This window comes from Bufo bufo, chromosome 3 (genome assembly GCF_905171765.1).
Source record: "Bufo bufo chromosome 3, aBufBuf1.1, whole genome shotgun sequence".
Classification (NCBI taxonomy): domain Eukaryota; kingdom Metazoa; phylum Chordata; class Amphibia; order Anura; family Bufonidae; genus Bufo; species Bufo bufo.
Window position 1 is genome coordinate 236873995 of NC_053391.1, and position 19202 is coordinate 236893196.

The following is a 19202-nucleotide window of genomic DNA, read 5'->3' on the forward strand; positions in this document are numbered from 1 at the left end:
GTATCCTGGTGAGTGCCGCAACGCTATTACTTTCTCCTCTCTGAACAGTAAGGTACAGTGCCCATTTATGTAGTGTTATGTTTTTTTTTTTTACCTTGAGTGCAATTGTTTTAAAAAAGTAGAATGGATGCCAGAAAGAAAACTTTATGGATTATATGAATATAATGTACTGTCCTAGTCTTTCCTAGAACTGGCAGAACACAATTTTGTGTGTTGAGACTATTAAGTAAAGATGAGCAAAGTTTTGAAACATTTGATTCTGCAGCTTCGCCAAAGTTTGACAAGAAATGTCACGAATTGCTATAAATCAGGTATACCCAAGCCACTCTTCCTTAGTGTATGGCCACATGGAGCAGCCATGCAGCAGGCATGTTGTGGCAATGCTGTGGTAAAGAACCATGTGGCGAATTAGCCCTCAGCTGCCTTTCATTTTTTAATGAAGACGGCACTGTATAGTCGGTTTTCATTGTTAATGGCCGCGTGGCACCTTTTATGCACCTTTAAACAGGGGCTGTACCCACTTCTCCAACCACAGCGCTCTCTTGCCCTACAGGTGGGAGCCCTTCTTCTGCCATCTGCTTTTCCTCCTTTTCCACATCATCTAATATCGATGAGAATATGTCATCAGGACCATCCAGCTCCTCCTCTCTCTGTATCTTGCTGACTTTTCTAGGACATGGAGACTTTGAAGGATGATTTGGAAGAAGTAAAGCCAGCAAAAGATGAGGATGGTCATCATTAAGACCTGACTCCCCTAAGGGGTGCAGACTGGATGGTATTGATTGGCACGCTGGCACTGGAATAATAAAGGCTTCCATCTTATTGGTATTAAATTACACATGTTAGTTTATGGCTGATGTAGGAATAAGTAAATGTAGGAATAAATAAATAAAACTGACTCAGAATAAGTTTCCCTGCACTCTCCCCCCCTGCACTCTCCCTCTCCAATATTCTTCTATTAATCATTTTCAGCAAAACTGTCCCTACCACATGAGCACTTACTCTCTCCCTACGCTCAGCTCATAGGACAATAGCGGAGACCGTGCGGGATGAGGGTTTTATAGGGCTGTAACATCACAGGGGACGGCTATCTGCGGATTGGCTGGCTGCACAGCATTATGGGTGATCTTGCGTTCCCGGGCTTGTCTCCTACACACTTAGTTTCGTTTTGTAACACATGCAGCCACCATTTAGGAAAACCTGATACGTTACCACAAAGTGCGAGAAAATTCGGATTCGTTGCGAATCAACATTTTCCTAAACTTCGGACTGAATTCCATTTTGAATGCTTTACTTTGCTCAAAACTACTATTAAGCAAAATACAACATCTATGTCAGTCTTAAATGACTGGTGGTTACTGGTAATTTTTTCTGTCTTTGACTAAACAATAGACAGGACCTCTGTTTTATCAAATTCAGTGTCATGACCCATCCAAAACTCAAAATATATCAGCTTCTTCGTATTTTGGAGTTTGGCTCTATTCACACTGTTGTATGTTTTCAATTTATAACAGAAGGCTTGAAGCTGTGCCAGATCTGTTGTACGTTGGATTCAAACAGTGCACTAAAGACACCATTGATTTAAAATTGGTATTCTGTCAAGGTTTCTCTCATTTTGGTGTGAAAAATACTGTTGCCAACTACCAGAAGGTAGAGCCATTGTTAGTGTGAATAGAGCCGTAGGCTTATGAAGGGGTTGTACGGACAACACATGTGATGCAATAAAAATATATCATTACTTACCTGACAGATCCCGCACTGCCACTTCAGCTCTCCTGGTCGGGCTCTCTTTATCTGGCTGCAGCAGTGACAGTATATTGACAACAAGTGACCGCTGCATCCAATCACTGGCCTTTTTGGTACAATGCTGAAGCCAATGATTGGCTGCAGAGGTCACGTGTTGATGACATGAGGTCAATGGAGCAGCTAGATAAACAGAGCCCAGCCATGAGAACCAGATTGGTGGCACATGATCTGTAAGTATGCAGGTGGATTGCATGTTTTGTCCTGTTTCCTCCTAAAACTGGACAACCCCTTTAAGTATGTTTCATATTATTTCCATGAACACAAAATGTAAATAGCTGATGCTCCTTTTATATTTACCTCCAGAAATTATAATATGTGGTATGAAATGTAGAGTATAATTTTCTGTTACCTGCTGTACTGTGCACTGTGGGTCCCGTTAGCATTGGCGAGGCAGTACTTGGTTGGTTATCACTACTACTTTGCACTGTCACACTAAGAGGGCTGTTTCCTGGGAGGCTCTGAGCGGAAGCAGTAACATTTACAGCAATTTCTGCAGTAGTTGTTGAAGATTCTGATGCTAGTGTGGTATCTGCAAAACAAGAAAAAAGGTTCCAACATATTAAGATTAATATGAGGGAGTTTATAAGCTGTATATACTGTACACATCTACATATTTACGTCTACTGACTGGCATTGCCAGACTACACTGACTTGTATTACTACTATTTTTTCTTTGTTTTCAGCCCTCAATAGGATCTAATGTCAAACGAATACCATTCCAGTATTAAAAGGCATAACATTGACTCAGATGTACAGACATGCTCAATAAAAAACCTTCGACAAAGGCTATTTTCACACAGCAGTATTTGGGTCCATATTTGTAAGTGGGAAAAAATAAAGAGGAAGTACAAATCTTATAGGATTTATTTCTGAAGGTTCTGTTCTTGGCATTGGCTTTTAAATGAGAATGCGAGATCTACTTTTAGGATAGCTTTAACCGCCTCCGGACCGCCGAACGCAGCGACGCGTCCTGGAGGCGGTCGATTCATTCCTCCTGGACGCATATACGCGTCCTCTCGCGAGACGCGAGATTTCGTGTGAACGCGCGCACACAGGCGCGCGTGTTCACAGGATCAGAAGGTAAGCGAGTGGATCTCCAGCCTGCCAGCGGCGATCGTTCGCTGGCAGGCTGGAGATGCGATTTTTTTAACCCCTAACAGGTATATTAGACGCTGTTTTGATAACAGCGTCTAATATACCTGCTACCTGGTCCTCTGGTGGTCCCTTTTGCTTGGATCGACCACCAGAGGACACAGGCAGCTCAGTAATAAGTAGCACCAAACAGCACTACACTACACCCCCCCGTCACTTATTAAACCCTTATTAACCCCTGATCACCCCATATAGACTCCCTGATCACCCCCCTGTCATTGATCACCCCCCTGTCATTGATCACCCCCCTGTCATTGATCACCCCCTTGTAAGGCTCCATTCAGACGTCCGTATGTTTTTTACGGATCCACTGATACATGGATCGGATCCGCAAAACACATACGGACGTCTGAATGGAGCCTTACAGGGGGGTGATCAATGACGGGGGTGATCACCCCATATAGACTCCCTGATCACCCCCCTGTCATTGATCACCCCCCTGTAAGGCTCCATTCAGACGTCCATATGATTTTTACGGTTCCACGGATACATGGATCGGATCTGCAAAACACATACGGACATCTGAATGGAGCCTTACAGGGGGGTGATCAATGACAGGGGGGTGATCACCCCATATAGACTCCCTGATCACCCCCCTGTCATTGATCACCCCCCTGTAAGGCTCCATTCAGACGTCCGTATGTTTTTTACGGATCCACGGATACATGGATCGGATCCGCAAAACACATACGGACATCTGAATGGAGCCTTACAGGGGGGTGATCAATGACAGGGGGGTGATCACCCCATATAGACTCCCTGATCACCCCCCTGTCATTGATCACCCCCCTGTAAGGCTCCATTCAGACGTCCGTATGTTTTTTACGGATCCACGGATACATGGATCGGATCCGCAAAACACATACGGACATCTGAATGGAGCCTTACAGGGGGGTGATCAATGACAGGGGGGTGATCACCCCATATAGACTCCCTGATCACCCCCCTGTCATTGATCACCCCCCTGTCATTGATCACCCCCCTGTAAGGCTCCATTCAGACGTCCATATGATTTTTACGGATCCACGGATACATGGATCGGATCCGCAAAACACATACGGACATCTGAATGGAGCCTTACAGGGGGGTGATAAATGACAGGGGGGTGATCACCCCATATAGACTCCCTGATCACCCCCCTGTCATTGATCACCCCCCTGTCATTGATCACCCCACTGTAAGGCTCCATTCAGACGTCCATATGATTTTTACGGATCCACGGATACATGGATCGGATCCGGAAAACACATACGGACATCTGAATGGAGCCTTACAGGGGGGTGATCAATGACAGGGGGGTGATCACCCCATATAGACTCCCTGATCACCCCCCTGTCATTGATCACCCCCCTGTAAGGCTCCATTCAGACGTCCGTATGTTTTTTAAGGATCCACGGATACATGGATCGGATCCGCAAAACACATACGGACATCTGATCTGAATGGAGCCTTACAGGGGGGTGATCAATGACAGGGGGGTGATCCCCCCATATAGACTCCCTGATCACCCCCCTGTCATTGATCACCCCCTGTAATGCTCCATTGAGACGTTCGTATGTTTTTTACGGATCCACGGATACATGGATCGGATCCGCAAAACACGTACGGACATCTGAATGGAGCCTTACAGGGGGGTGATCAATGACAGGGGGGTGATCACCCCATATAGACTCCCTGATCACCCCTCTGTCATTGATCACCCCCCTGTAAGGCTCCATTCAGACATTTTTTTGGCCCAAGTTAGCGGAAATTTTTTATTTTATTTTTTTCTTACAAAGTCTCATATTCCACTAACTTGTGTCAAAAAAATAAAATCTCACATGAACTCACCATACCCCTCACGGAATCCAAATGCATAAAATTTTTTAGACATTTATATTCCAGACTTCTTCTCACGCTTTAGGGCCCCTAAAATGCCAGGGCAGTATAAATACCTCACATGTGACCCCATTTCGGAAAGTAGACACCCCAAGGTATTCGCTGAGGGGCATATTGAGTCCATGAAAGATTGACATTTTTGTCCCAAGTTAGCGGAAAGGGAGACTTTGTGAGAAAAAAATAAATAAAATTTCCGCTAACTTGTGGCAAAAAAAATAAAAATTCGATGAACTCGCCATGCCCCTCATTAAATACCTTGGGGTGTCTTCTTTCCAAAATGGGGTCACATGTGGGGTATTTATACTGCCCTGGCATTTTAGGGGCCCTAAAGCGTGAGAAGAAGTCTGGGATCCAAATGTCTAAAAATGCCCTCCTAAAAGGAATGTGGGCCCTTTTGCGCACCTAGGCTGCAAAAAAGTGTCACACATCTGGTATCGCCGTACTCAGGAGAAGTTGGGGAATGTGTTTTGGGGTGTCATTTTACATATACCCATGCTGGGTGAGATAAATATCTTGGTCAAATGCCAACTTTGTATAAAAAAATGGGAAAAGTTGTCTTTTGCCAAGATATTTCTCTCACCCAGCATGGGTATATGTAAAATGACACCCCAAAACACATTGCCCAACTTCTCCTGAGTACGGCAATACCACATGTGTGACACTTTTTTGCAGCCTAGGTGGGCAAAGGGGCCCACATTCCAAAGAGCACCTTTCGGATTTCACCGGCCATTTTTTACAGATTTTGGGACCCTAAAATGCCAGGGCAGTATAACTACCCCACAAGTGACCCCATTTTGGAAAGAAGACACCCCAAGGTATTTCGTGATGGGCATAGTGAGTTCATGGAAGTTTTTATTTTTTGTCACAAGTTAGTGGAATATGAGACTTTGTAAGAAAAAAAATTTAAAAAAAATCATCATTTTCCGCTAACTTGTGACAAAAAATAAAAAGTTCTATGAACTCACTATGCCCATCAGCGAATACCTTAGGGTGTCTACTTTCCGAAATGGGGTAATTTGTGGGGTGTTTGTACTGTCTGGGCATTGTAGAACCTCAGGAAACATGACAGGTGCTCATAAAGTCAGAGCTGCTTCAAAAAGCGGAAATTCACATTTTTGTACCATAGTTTGTAAACGCTATAACTTTTACCCAAACCATTTTTTTTTTTTTACCCAAACATTTTTTTTTTATCAAAGACTTGTAGAACAATAAATTTAGAGAAAAATGTATATATGGATGTGGTTTTTTTTGCAAGATTTTACAACTGAAAGTGAAAAATGTCATTTTTTTGCAAAGAAATCGTTACATTTCGATTAATAACAAAAAAAGTAAAAATGTCAGCAGCAATGAAATACCACCAAATGAAAGCTCTATTAGTAAGAAGAAAAGGAGGTAAAATTCATTTGGGTGGTAAGTTGCATGACCGAGCAATAAACGGTGAAAGTAGTGTAGTGCAGAAGTGTAAAAAGTGGCCTGGTCATTAAGGGTGTTTAAGCTAGAGGGGCTGAAGTGGTTAAGTGCCTGTGCAAGAATGGGGGAAGTGGTTGGGAAAGAAACCCTCCCACTTGGCTGGACCTGTAAAGGGAAGCTTACTTACTGGCTCCCTGCTCCTTCTCCTCCTGGTCTGAGACGCTCTACGGGGATCCCTCTCTGTAAACATCCCGTTTGACATCACCTGCAGCCAATCACTGGGTACGGCAGTGGCTGTCTCCCTTTATGTCATGACAAATGGTCACACGACACAAAGGGATCTGGTCTCTGTTGTGGCCAGTGATTGGCTGTGACAAGCCAGGAAGCCAGTGCCGGGAGTAAGTAAGCTTCTCTTTACTGGTCAGTCCAAAATCTCCTCTTCCATTGTAGTAGCATGAATATACATCTGAATGGGCTTTAGTAAATAATTTCTAAAAACAGACATAGACCCTCTGGAAAATCCATAGCTAGCCCTAGGGCTAGACAACCAAGGGGCTACTCTTGTCAAATATAGAGAAGTGAGCATTGTAAGTGCATCTATCTATCTATCTATCTATCTATCTATCTATCTATCTCTTATAATCTATCTAATATCATCTGTCTAACTGTCTATCTGTCTGTCTCCCTTTTGGATTCAGTCTTGTATTTGGATAACAAAATGCATGAAAAAAAAAATCTGTGTATATATAATAAACACCATGCACATGTCAGATCAGTATATACTGTATATTTTCTCCTTATATTCTCAAAGTCCACCATTTATTTTATTCACTTTGCCATGGCCCAATCATGTACTAGTAATATAATCTTCTTTAGAGTCCCGACCTGTAAAATTATATGTTTGATTAAAGGATTATTCCACACAAAACGTATCTTTGCCATCTCCCTGATCTCTCCCAGATGTGCTTCTACAACATACTCCAGATGCTATATAAACATTAGCTCTGGGCCACTTCTATGAAATGCCATTAACCTTTTTTCTGACCCAGTTAATTTACGTTTTTTTCCCTCTTTTAATTTTTTTTTCTGTTGACTAAGAATAACATTTTTATTATTGATGTACATGTGCTACATGTTTTTACCAGACAAATATCCCTTAACATGAAGAATAACAGTGCACTTTATTCTACTACAGTATGTGTATGTTACACCTTTTAGAAACTTCTTACAAAATGTGTGATTAATGGAAAAAGAAGGTTTCAGTGAAGATGTGAAATCATAAGGTATGTGTGAAGGAAGCCAAAATTTCCCAATAGCTCAATATGATCAAAACCAGCCATTCCTAAACTACACCCTCTTCATCAGTCTTACGTCAGTAAAATGCATGAGCTTTGTAGCAATATGTTTTCTCCCAGAGAAGAACGGGGGATGTGCCTGCTAGAATTTAGAGTATGTTCTAATATTTTTCAGACCTTGCATTTTTTCAATATCTTACATAGTTTAATTAGATAAAGAAACATGAACACGAATCAGAAAACCTTGCATTCTGCTCGTATTCATACTGTAATCCAAATTACTTGAGGCAGACAATTAACAAGGCATAATACAAGATGATAAAAAATGTTTTAGCCTTGTCACACTTGGTGGGTGTTTTTAGGGCTGTGTTCACTTTTACATCGGAGGTTCCATTAGGGACCTTTCAATTTCATAAAAAATGGCAGCTAATATAGCACAAGAAATGACGGACCATTTTAGAAACTCAATGCACCCCATCACCCCATTATAGTCAATAGGGTGCATTGTACACCGTTGGTGTCTATGATGTGATGGATCTCTCACTGCCATCAAATTCATTCTTCTGCTTCAATGATGGAGCAGAACAATGGAAATTAACAATGCACATGAGAACATAGTCTAAGGTGGCCATACACATTAGTGTTAAGTTGATCAAAATGGATGATTTCAATCAAAACAAACGTTCATCAGTTGAAATGTAACAATGAACGATCAATGAATAACCATTATCATTTGCAAAGAAGTTGGCCGTGTTTAATATTTTCATCCAATAGTTGGACAAAAGAACTAGCATTCAGAGAAAGATTACTTGTGAAGGAAAGATCTTTCTTTGAAAGAACATTTCCAAAATGATCTTTCATCCATCACCCCATTTCATTGAATGTGTATGGGCAGTATGAGCCAATGTAATGGTCAATATAGACTAAAATGTGTATGGTCGTGTCTGTAAAATCATCGTTCCCCAGATAATTGTATGTTTATCTCCTGTTCAACCATCAAGCAAATGCTATCTAATGTGTATGGCCACCTTAATACTGGTGCTCCCTTCTAACATTGTGCTGGTCGGACACACCCTTGTCAATGAAAGTTATATAGGCTAAAAACAAGTCAAGACTGGACTTGGCAATGTCTAAGGACAAAAGATGGGAGAAAAAGTTAGTGAATACATTTGCTAGGTCTGTAGCCCCAACCACTTTTAAAGAGAGAATAACAAGTAGGGCAGTGGCTTCATAAATATGGAGTACAGCCAGAATGCCATATTTATACTTATGCCAGATTTGTCGTGATTGCATTGATAAATCTGACCCAGTTTTTAGTGGCAAAAACAGCAGTGGACAGCCATCACAGCGCTGGACGCCGCACCATATATGTGGTCACATTATTTCTTTGGTGTTAACTGTTAAAATACTAGGCTCCTGATGATACAGTTGTATGAAAAGCGTCGAGCCTGCACATTGTGAACTACTGCTTTAGTGCCCTAATGTTGTGCCTGCATGCACGCAGGGCAGCTGGGGGCATTAAGCACTTAGCTATCTCAGCAAGACCCGACAGTACATGCATTCGAGTCGGGGATCAGCTGAGAGTGCTTACAATAAGGGGGAGGTGTGTGGATCCTAGTAATAGCACTGGCCGAGAATGTGAAGTAGGCGGATGTGAACTCCTTCCTAGTCTAGATTTGGTTCTTCTAGCTGGGACCACTCCTAACCCCCACCATATACCATAGATGTGTTGCTGCTGCACACTGGGTGGCACACACTTTGGATGTGACTTTGAGTGCTAACTGTCTACACTCTTATTTTCTCTACATACACGTAGCCCCATACTTTATACATCGCCTATACAGGCATGGGATCTAGGCGTAGAGAACTCACTGTACTTTGATACAGGCCTGTCGATTATGTGTCCCCCCTTTTAGTTTATTGGCTTCAAATAAAGATTTATTTAGTTTGTTTTTAGCGTCTTGAGCAGGCAGTGATTTATTGTTAAAAACAGCAGTGGATCTAAAACTAGGGAAGAAAATACTTCTTTTTTATGGAGTTTTAGTGTTTTCTGTTTGTATAATATATGGATAAATCACACCAAACTGTACTGTGTGCCAATATATACAACAAAGTACTGTATAATGCAAGAAACAAAAATCTGCTTCCTGTTTATAGGCTTGTGGGGAGTTTTACATTTGCAGAATGCTAATTTGTTGAGGTTATTTTGCACTGAATATATCCACTGCAACACAAATGGTGAAATGTGAAATATGAAATCTGTGATGAATTTGACCACTCAGATTTTATTTCAAAGAGGCAGTAAGTTGCACTAGTAAGTGGGCATGATTTATGATGAAATACCTTGCACCAAAATTGTGCCAGAATTGTGATGCATTCTGGTGCAAAGTAAACTAATACATGGTTTAAACTTAGACTAGACCAGAATGCACAACCCTTTCTGGTCAAAAGGCCACTTTGCTAGACTGCAATCCCAAAACTTTAAAGGGTTTTACCATCTGAAAGTATATTCCATAAATATTGGATAAGTGCTGGTAAGCCTTATTTCACACAAGCACTAAAATGTTCCAGCAGGCTGTTCCAGTAGAGAAACAGACTGCTGGAGTTCATCACATTCGGCATAGTTGGAAACTGCCAGAGCACCACAAGGCATTAGTGCCGAGATTCGGCCGAAAAAATACAGCTGCAAGTGTTTAGTACTAGTGTGAAATTAGCCTAACACCATTAGAACTCCCACTTTTCAGAATGAGGGTCCCCTTCTGCCTTGTTCACACCCCAGAAAGAGACTTTTTCCACTTTAATTCAGGTGAGTTGCTGAAACAGCCGAGTGCTTAACTATTCCCAAAAAACACAACTAATAACCACCTCTCCACTTCATCTACTCCTTACTGGAGGGTCATAAAGGGATCAGAAGACCTCTATTCTGCCAATACACATCTGTGTCTTGGAGATGGCCAAACAGTGCATCATTGGTACTTCACTGTCCCTGTTTCTGTTCTATCTTCTCACACAGAAGATGTATGTTAGCAGACACCGACAAGCATGTGTGTGACCAGATGGTCGGAAGGCCACATGAAATGGCATCATTGTCCACATATGACCCCCAGGCTGCAGGTTGTGCACCCCTGTACTAGACAGTATAAATGCACACCAGAATTATCAGACTGTCTTGTCTAAGTTTTAATCAGGAAAATCATGTCTGTGTGTTAGTTTCAGACAGTTTATCAAACTTTTTGCAACTAGCATTTATGCCCCCATCTCTGAAATTTTCTCTTTTATCCAATACCATCGTTGAAGTAAGCAAAAAATCTTATTTCTATTTGAGAAAAATTGGTAATAGCTTCCACTATGTTCTCTTGAGACATAACAGAGTTTGTACTAGAGAAAATTCCAACATAAATACATTACACAGAATCGTTTATTTAATGATTTAATTGTTCTCAAATCATGGACATCAATCATGAACACCAGTGACTTCAACGGAAAGACTGCTCCATTTGGCCTAGAATCAGATGCTTTGCTAAAAATCGGAGTGTAGCCTGTATGTATTGTATAAGATGAATTATTAGTGCATTGTGATTGCATTGAGTTATGGCTACCAGTTTCATGCCATATGACCAATTATTTTTGTCCAAAAACAAAACCTCCTAAGCCAATTAAGAAGCGCCAGAACTTCTTTATGTAAAGATTGCATAGAAACAAATCTATGCTATGAGGATTTGAGTATTAGCTTTCAATCATTCATTATAAAACAGGAAGGCAGATCATGGACATTCATGGGGGCAGAAAAGGTGCTGTCTTGCAAGTTCAAGGAGCTCTACAAAATGAAAGGTGAAATCTGATTTGTTGCACAGGGCAACTAAGCCAGTTTTCCTTTACACCAATTTTGATAAATATCCCCCTAATACAGCACGGAATAGTGAGGAAATTGTTATATACTATGAATGAAAACCTTGTGGGAAGGATCTGACTATAAATCTTTTATTCTTCTTTATCATACTTACCAACGGTTTAGTTTGTAAAATCCAGGCATCTAAGCCTGGGGAAAGCCCCAGCCGTGACCAGGAACTCCCACCTACAGGCGTGATATACATTAGCCCCACCCATTTTCAGTCCGGGACAGCCTAAATTTGCCGGCATTGATTCTGAAAATCAGAGGCAGTTGGCAACTATGCTTGATTATACATTTGGGCACATGGATTTATTTTTTTCCTCATTCTCACATACAGGGAGATTTATCAAAATTGGTGCAAAGGAACACTGGCTTAGCTCCCCATAGCAACCAATAAAAAAAATGAAAGGTTGAATCTGAGAAAGTAAGGCAGTTTTCCTTTGCACAAATTTTGATAAATCTCCCCCTAGGTTTGAAACTCTCAAATGTATACCACAGACACTTGTAACTGTATGCCTATACCATTGCATATGTCAGTTTAGTTAAAAATAAAAAGCTGTACTAACAACCTCTGATGATGGTGACATCATTGGCAGTTGATTAAAATAATAAATTTCTTCTTCTCGTTTGCCTCACTTAGATTACTGGGTGAATAGCACAGTCCTCAATATTTTGCTTGAGCCACAGATGTCTTGTCCAGGACCCCAGAATGTTGTGGCCTCAGACAATACAACTGTATCGCCGTCCTTAGGATAGCAATACAGTTGAATCTCTGCAGCCAATGGCTCCCTGTCCCGCCGCTCACTCTCATAAGCAACAGGCCTGCTTCATGGGAGTCTGTGCTGGGGGCACTATAGGGGACATTATACCTACTGGGGACACCACAGAAGGGCATTATATCTACTTGGGGGCACGACAAGGGGTATTATACCTACTGGGGGCACTACAGGAGGTCATTGTAACTACTGGAGAGCTATAACTTACTGGGGGTGCTGTAGGGACTGGTGCACTTCAGGGGGTTATTATAAGTACTGGGGCATTAAAACTACTGCGGATACTAGAGGGGGCCATTATAATTATTGGGGGCACTAAATGTTCAATATTAACGTCAGGTGAGGAAAGTTGATAACCCATTGGTGGTCTTCGATTTGCAACATTTTGACCCAAAATGCAGTGATGTAATGCATTCAAAAAACAATGATACAATTGTGCTAGATGAAGCAATATTACTGTATAAATGAATATATTTCATAAATGCATGCAGATTAAAAATACCATGTAAACATCTTTCAAATTAACTAGTTTTGGCAGGAAAATACTTAGAAATTAATGAAGAGAGCATCATTGATACCTCTGTTCTGGAGATAGTTGTGGGACCTTAATTGGTACCAACCACATATATATGGCCTGTGGATATGTCATGAATGTCTATTTTATTTATTTTTTCTTTTAATTCAGCCAATTTTAGAAAGATGTTGTAATGTTAGGATGTCCTCACATTTAAGCACATCTGTCTTAGCTGAAGTAAAGGTGCCCATACACACTCAATAGTTGTCAGTGAACAACTTGCGGCAGAGTGGGCATGCCTTTTCAATAGTGAGAGAAGATAAAAGCCAGACACTTCAGACAGCATCTTATCTCTTGGGAGAACAAAGGTATTGGGTAGTGTTGAGCCCTGAATCCGAATTTCCATGTGATTCGTGGTAACAAATCATTTTTTTTTTCAAAATGGTGGCTACACATGTTACAAAGTGTAAGTAAGAAGCCCCAGAATGCGAAATCACCCATAATGCTGTGCAGACAGCCCATCAGCAACTAGCCAGCCCCTGTGATGTCACAGTCTTTAATTGGGGAAAATTGGATAGGCAGAGTGCAGGAACAGTGTAGGGAGATCGTAAGAAGAGTTTTTACACATTGTATGGAGAGCATAGAGAGAATGCAGGGACAGTGCAGAAACTGTAATCTAAGGCTGAAGGGATCCATAAGAGACAGAGCAGTTTGCATTAATTCCTGTGTAGGGCACAGTGTAGCTGGCCAGCTAAGACCTGTTCTAGGTTGCTAATATAGCTTATATGTTTATACAGCTAGACATGCCAATAACCTTAATACAGTTCCTATGTTTATGTGTTAAAGACAAAAGCGGAGTTATTTACTGTGACATCATGTTTTCGATGTCATGTAATAGTTAAATGTTGTGTTCACAGAAGCAGAAAAGATAGTATGCCTTTAAAATTCATAATATAATGTAAACTAAGCTCAATGACACAGCAGAAACAACAGAAAGCATAGAGGTAAACTGTCTTCACCAATCACAGCCAGCCTCACACACAGCAGGAGTTTGGACCAATCACAGCTAGCCTCACACACAGCCTGTGTGGAAAATCCCCCTAGCAGGAGCTGCTAGAATCATTACACCAGAAGAGATGAGCTGAAAGAGGACCTTTCACCTGAAAATGCAAGTTAAACTAAAGATATACCCTTACTTTCCGGCCCCCGGTAGTGCTTATTCAGTTCTTCATTTTGCACTCAGTGCCCCCGTTTGTCCGCGGTGCCCCCCGCAATATTTCCTGCCTTCTATTCTAATGAGCCAGAAGCTCCAGTTCTCGTGAGATTCGCGAGAACTGGAGCGATTTCATCCATCCTGAGCCGCCGCCTCCGACATGGCTCCAATGCTCGCCGCGGGAATCCAAGATGGCGCCAGCTCAGGATGGATGAAATCGCTCCAGTTCTCTCAAATCTCGTGAGAACTGGAGCTTCTTCTCCCTGGCTAAGAGCGGAGCGCGCTGATTGGATGCGCTCCGTGCCAGGGAGAATAAAGACACGGCTGGGAGAACTTTTGCAGGCCCGCCCAGTTGAGCGAATGGCTCATTAGCATAGAAGGCGGGAAATATTGCGGTGGGCACCGCGGACAAACGTGGGGCACTGAGTGCAAAATGAAGAACTGAATAAGCACCACCGGGGGCCGGCAAGTAAGGGTATATCTTTAGTTTAACTTGCATTTTCAGGTGAAAGGTCCTCTTGAACAGACATTCACTCCTCTAAGAGCTGTATTTTATGGAAGCAGAGAGGCCAAAATAGGTATTTAGAACAGTTATACAATGTTCCTATTGTTAGTATTGTGATTAGAACTGTATAATGAACCAGTTATTTATGTTTACTTACAGTTCCACCAAACGACAAATTCAATTGCATACAAACGAACTACTGAACCATACAATCATACAATCCAAACAAATTGCATACAAATGCAAACTGCTCATACCAGATCATAAGCAATTGTATAGAGCAAACTGCAAACCAAGTAGAGCAAGTGAACCATTAGTTAGACCTCAGATATACCTCTCAGAGAGATCATAAAATACTTAAATAACTTAAAGTGAGAGTACAGATACTCAAGAGAGAAATATATCCACCATTTTATGCTGAATGACAAGATTGAACAGTGAAACCACCATCTTATGCATACCACCATCTTGTGATATCTTTTCAACTTGTGTTATGTACATGGACTATCTGCTGCGGACAGTGCGGAGGCGGCAGTGTTATATATGAAGAAAAGTTGAAGTTAATAAAGAAGTTATTTCAAGCATTTGGTGTGCTCTTTAAACCTACTGTTTCCATAGAACGTCGCTAGAGGAATTACAGAGTAACAGACAGTCTGGTTAGACTAAAAGTCAGAGATATCAAAATTCTTCTAATGCCACAGTGCAAAAGGCACTTCATAGTGCTGCGCCTGCCACAGTGGAACTATTACCCTCAGAGGGCGAAGTGATAGCGCTCAGAAAAGAGCGCTTTGGGTCAGTGGAGCTCCAGCATATACCGCCGCGCAGCAACTGTTTCCTGAGTGAGCAAGCAAAGACCTCAGTGGAGCTAACATAGAGGCCATAGAACGTATGCATTAGTATAAAACTGCAGCCGACTCTTAAAGTGGCTGAACAGCAAAGGCAAAATAGTCAGAGAAAGAGCGCCAAACCCTCCTGCGATCCCTAGAGAGAGAAAGAGAAGCATGGTGAGAGGCCAGAGCTAGAGTGCCCGCACCGCTATCCACGGCGAGACCATGTATTGCAGCCAGCTAGTTTCCCGTCACTAGGCCAAAGACTGCAGCAGCGTATCCAAGCCAGCGCTTTGCAAATCTACACAGAGCATCGCAAGTCTGCACAGAGGATCACAAATCTGCACAGAGCATCACAAGTCATCGCAGAGCATTGCATCATCTCCTTCAAGACAGACATTTGTTCCTGCTCTTCAGAAAAAGGTCAGAGCTTTCCTTATTACTTATCATTGCACATAGGTTTTGGTATAAAGTGACAATTTTGTGTTCAGGAATAAAAGACAAAGGACAGTTTGTAATACACAGACTCAGTTACATTTAAAGTGAAAGTCATTTATTTCTGCATTGCATTTAAAGTGAAAGTCATTTATTTCTGCATTTGTCAGTATAGCATTTAAAGTGAAAGGCTTCTTATTATTTGTATTGATTGTTAAAGCATTTAAAGTAAAATGTCCAAGCCTAGTATTACTACGCCACTGTTATAGGATACAAAGATAAATAGGGTAGAAGGTGAAGAGCAAGAGAACCTGTCTGAGTTAGAAGAGTCTAATGCAGCACTAGTCTTGCCTCAAACAAATCTAGCCTAAACAAATGAACTAAGACATTCATCACATGCCAAAAAACCGACCCCAAAAATGCTGGAAATTTTTGGATGTATGATAGGTGGAAATCATACATTAACCCCTTAAGGACCTAGGACGTACCGGTACGCCCTATTTCCCGAGTCCTTAAGGACCTAGGACGTACCGGTACGCCCTATTTCCCGAGTCCTTAAGGACCGAGGACGTACCGGTACGTCCTGACTTAAAATCTGTATTCCGGCGCCCCAGGGGTTAATTGGAACGGGATTTCGGCTGAAATCATTCAGCCGGCATCCCGTAACAATGCAGGGGGGGGTCATTTGACCCCCCCGTATCGGCGATCGCAGCAAACCGCAGGTCAATTCAGACCTGCGGTTTGCTGCGCTTTTTGCAGTTTCTGATCGCCGCGGTCCCTGACCGCGGGGATCAGAAACTTTAGAGTGGCTAAAATCATTATTTTTCACCCCCCCCTGCACCCCTGCACGATTTTATGCCGGAGGGTGGTGCGGGGGGGGTGTCGCAGGCGGTGGGGGCGTTGCGGGAGGCGGGCGGTGCGGCAGGCGGGATCGCGATCCCCCGCCCGCCTCCCCATGAACGATCGTTGGCTTCTAGTGGGTATACCAGGGTGCCAGCACATTGCTGGCACCCTGGTATAAACGGCTGACATCTGTGCAGATGTCAGCCATTTAACCCTTTCCATACCGCAGTCCGTACGGACCGCTGTATGGAAAAAGTTAACTGTCATCGGTCAGGGAGCTCCCTCCCTCTCCATCGGGGGGCTGCTGTGGCTTTGCAGCCCCCCGATGGAGAGGGAGAGAGCCCCCAGAGAGCCCCCCTCAGCCCCGTGCTTACCCTTCCCCGTCTGCGAAGTTCTGAGCAGACGGGGAGGGTTCCCATGGCAACAGGACGCCTGCTCAGGCGTCCTGCTGTCCATGGTGCTGAACAGATCTATGCTAAAAGCACAGATCTGTTCAGTGTAAGTAAAATACAGTACAGAACAATATATATTGTTCTGTACTGTATTATACAGACACCAGACCCACTGGATCTTCAAGAACCAAGTGGGTCTGGGTCACAAAAATGTAAAAAAAAGTGAAAAAAGTTAAGATAAAAAAAAAAACATTTATCACTGAATAAAAATTAAAAAAATAAAATAAACTACACATATTAGGTATCGCCGCGTCCGTAACGACCTGATCTATAAAATGGTCATGTTACTTTCCCCGCACGGTGAACGCCATAAAAATAAAAAAATAAAAACTATGAGAAAATTGAAATTTTGCCCACCTTACTTCCCAAAAAAAGTAATAAAAGTGATCAAAAAAGTCGCATGTACGCCAAAATAGTACCAATCAAACCGTCATCTCATCCCGCAAAAAATGAGACCCTACTCAAGATAATCGCCCAAAAGCTGAAAAAACTATGGCTCTTAGACTATGGAGACACTAAAACATGATTTTTTTTTTTTCAAAAATGAACTCATTCTGTAAAACTTACATAAATAAAGAAAAAGTATACATATTAGGTATCGCCGCGTCCGTATCGACCGGCTCTATAAAAATATCACATGACCTAACCCCTCAGATGACCACCGTAAAAAAATAAAAATAAAAACAGTGTAAAAAAAGCCATTTTTTGCCATCTTACGTCACAAAAAGTGTAATAGCAAGCGATCAAAAAATCATATGCACCCCAAAATAGTGCCAATCAAACCGTCATCTCATCCCGCAAAAAATGAGACCCTACTCAAGATAATCGCCCAAAAACTGAAAAAACTATGGCTCTTAGAATATGGAGACACTAAAACATTTTTTTGGTTTTAAAAATGAAGTTATTGTATAAAACTTACATAAATAAAAAAAAATGTATACATATTAGGTATCGCCGCGTCCGCGACAACCTGCTCTATAAAAATACCACATAATCTAACCTGTCAGATGAATGTTGTAAATAACAAAAAAAAAAAACGTGCCAAAAAAGCTATTTCTTGTTACCTTGCTGCACAAAAAGTGTAATATAGAGCAACCAAAAATCATATGTACCCTAAACTAGTACCAACAAAACTGCCACCCTATCCCGTAGTTTCTAAAATGGGGTCACTTTTTTGGAGTTTCTACTCTAGGGGTGCATCAGGGGGGCTTCAAATGGGACATGGTGTCAAAAAAAACAGTCCAGCAAAACCTGCCTTCCAAAAACCGTATGGAATTCCTTTCCTTCTGCGCCCTGCCGTGTGCCCGTACAGCGGTTTACGACCACATATGGGGTGTTTCTGTAAACTACAGAATTAGGGCCATAAATATTGAGTTTTGTTTGGCTGTTAACCCTTGCTTTGTAACTGGAAAAAAAATATTAAAATGGAAAATCTGCCAAAAATGTGAAATTTTGAAATTGTGTCTCTATTTTCCATTAAATCTTGTGCAACACCTAAAGGGTTAACAAAGTTTGTAAAATCAGTTTTGAATAGCTTGAGGGGTGTAGTTTCTTAGATGGGGTCACTTTTATGGAGTTTCTACTCTAGGGGTGCATCAGGGGGGCTTCAAATGGGACATGGTGTCAAAAAACCAGTCCAGCAAAATCTGGCTTCCAAAAACCAAACCGCGCACCTTTCACTCTACGCCCTACTGTGTGCCCGTACAGTAGTTTACGGACACATATGGGGTGTTTCTGTAAACGGCAGAGTCAGGGCAATAAAGATACAATCTTGTTTGGCTGTTAACTCTTGCTTTGTTAGTGGAAAAAATGGGTTAAAATTGAAAATTAGGCAAAAAAATGAAATTCTCAAATTTCATCCCCATTTGCCAATAACTCTTGTGCAACACCTAAAGGGTTAACGACGTATGTAAAATCAGTTTTGAATACCTTGAGGGGTGTAGTTTCTTAGATGGGGTCACTTTTAGGGAGTTTCTCCTCTTGGGGTGCATCAGGGGGCTTCAAATGGGACATGGTGTCAAAAAACCAGTCCATAAAAATCAGCCTTCCAAAAACCATATGGTGCACCTTTCACTCTACGCCCCGCTGTGTGGCCGTACAGTAGTTTACGGCCACATATGGGGTGTTTCTGTAAACGGCAGAGTCAGGGCAATAAAGATACAATCTTGTTTGGCTGTTAACCCTTGCTTTGTTAGTGGAAAAAATGG

At 41.9% G+C, this 19202-nt stretch overlaps 1 protein-coding gene across 2 annotated transcripts in view; it reads right to left on the minus strand.

The window, feature by feature from the left end:
• The window catches only part of CD34 (CD34 molecule), a 134540-nt gene that overhangs the window by 74929 nt on the left and 40409 nt on the right, over positions 1-19202 (minus strand). For both annotated transcript variants that reach the window (XM_040424059.1, XM_040424058.1), the window contains exon 2: positions 2156-2335. In XM_040424059.1, the coding sequence (XP_040279993.1) occupies positions 2156-2335 (180 nt within the window). The remainder of the gene's footprint in view (positions 1-2155; positions 2336-19202) is intronic.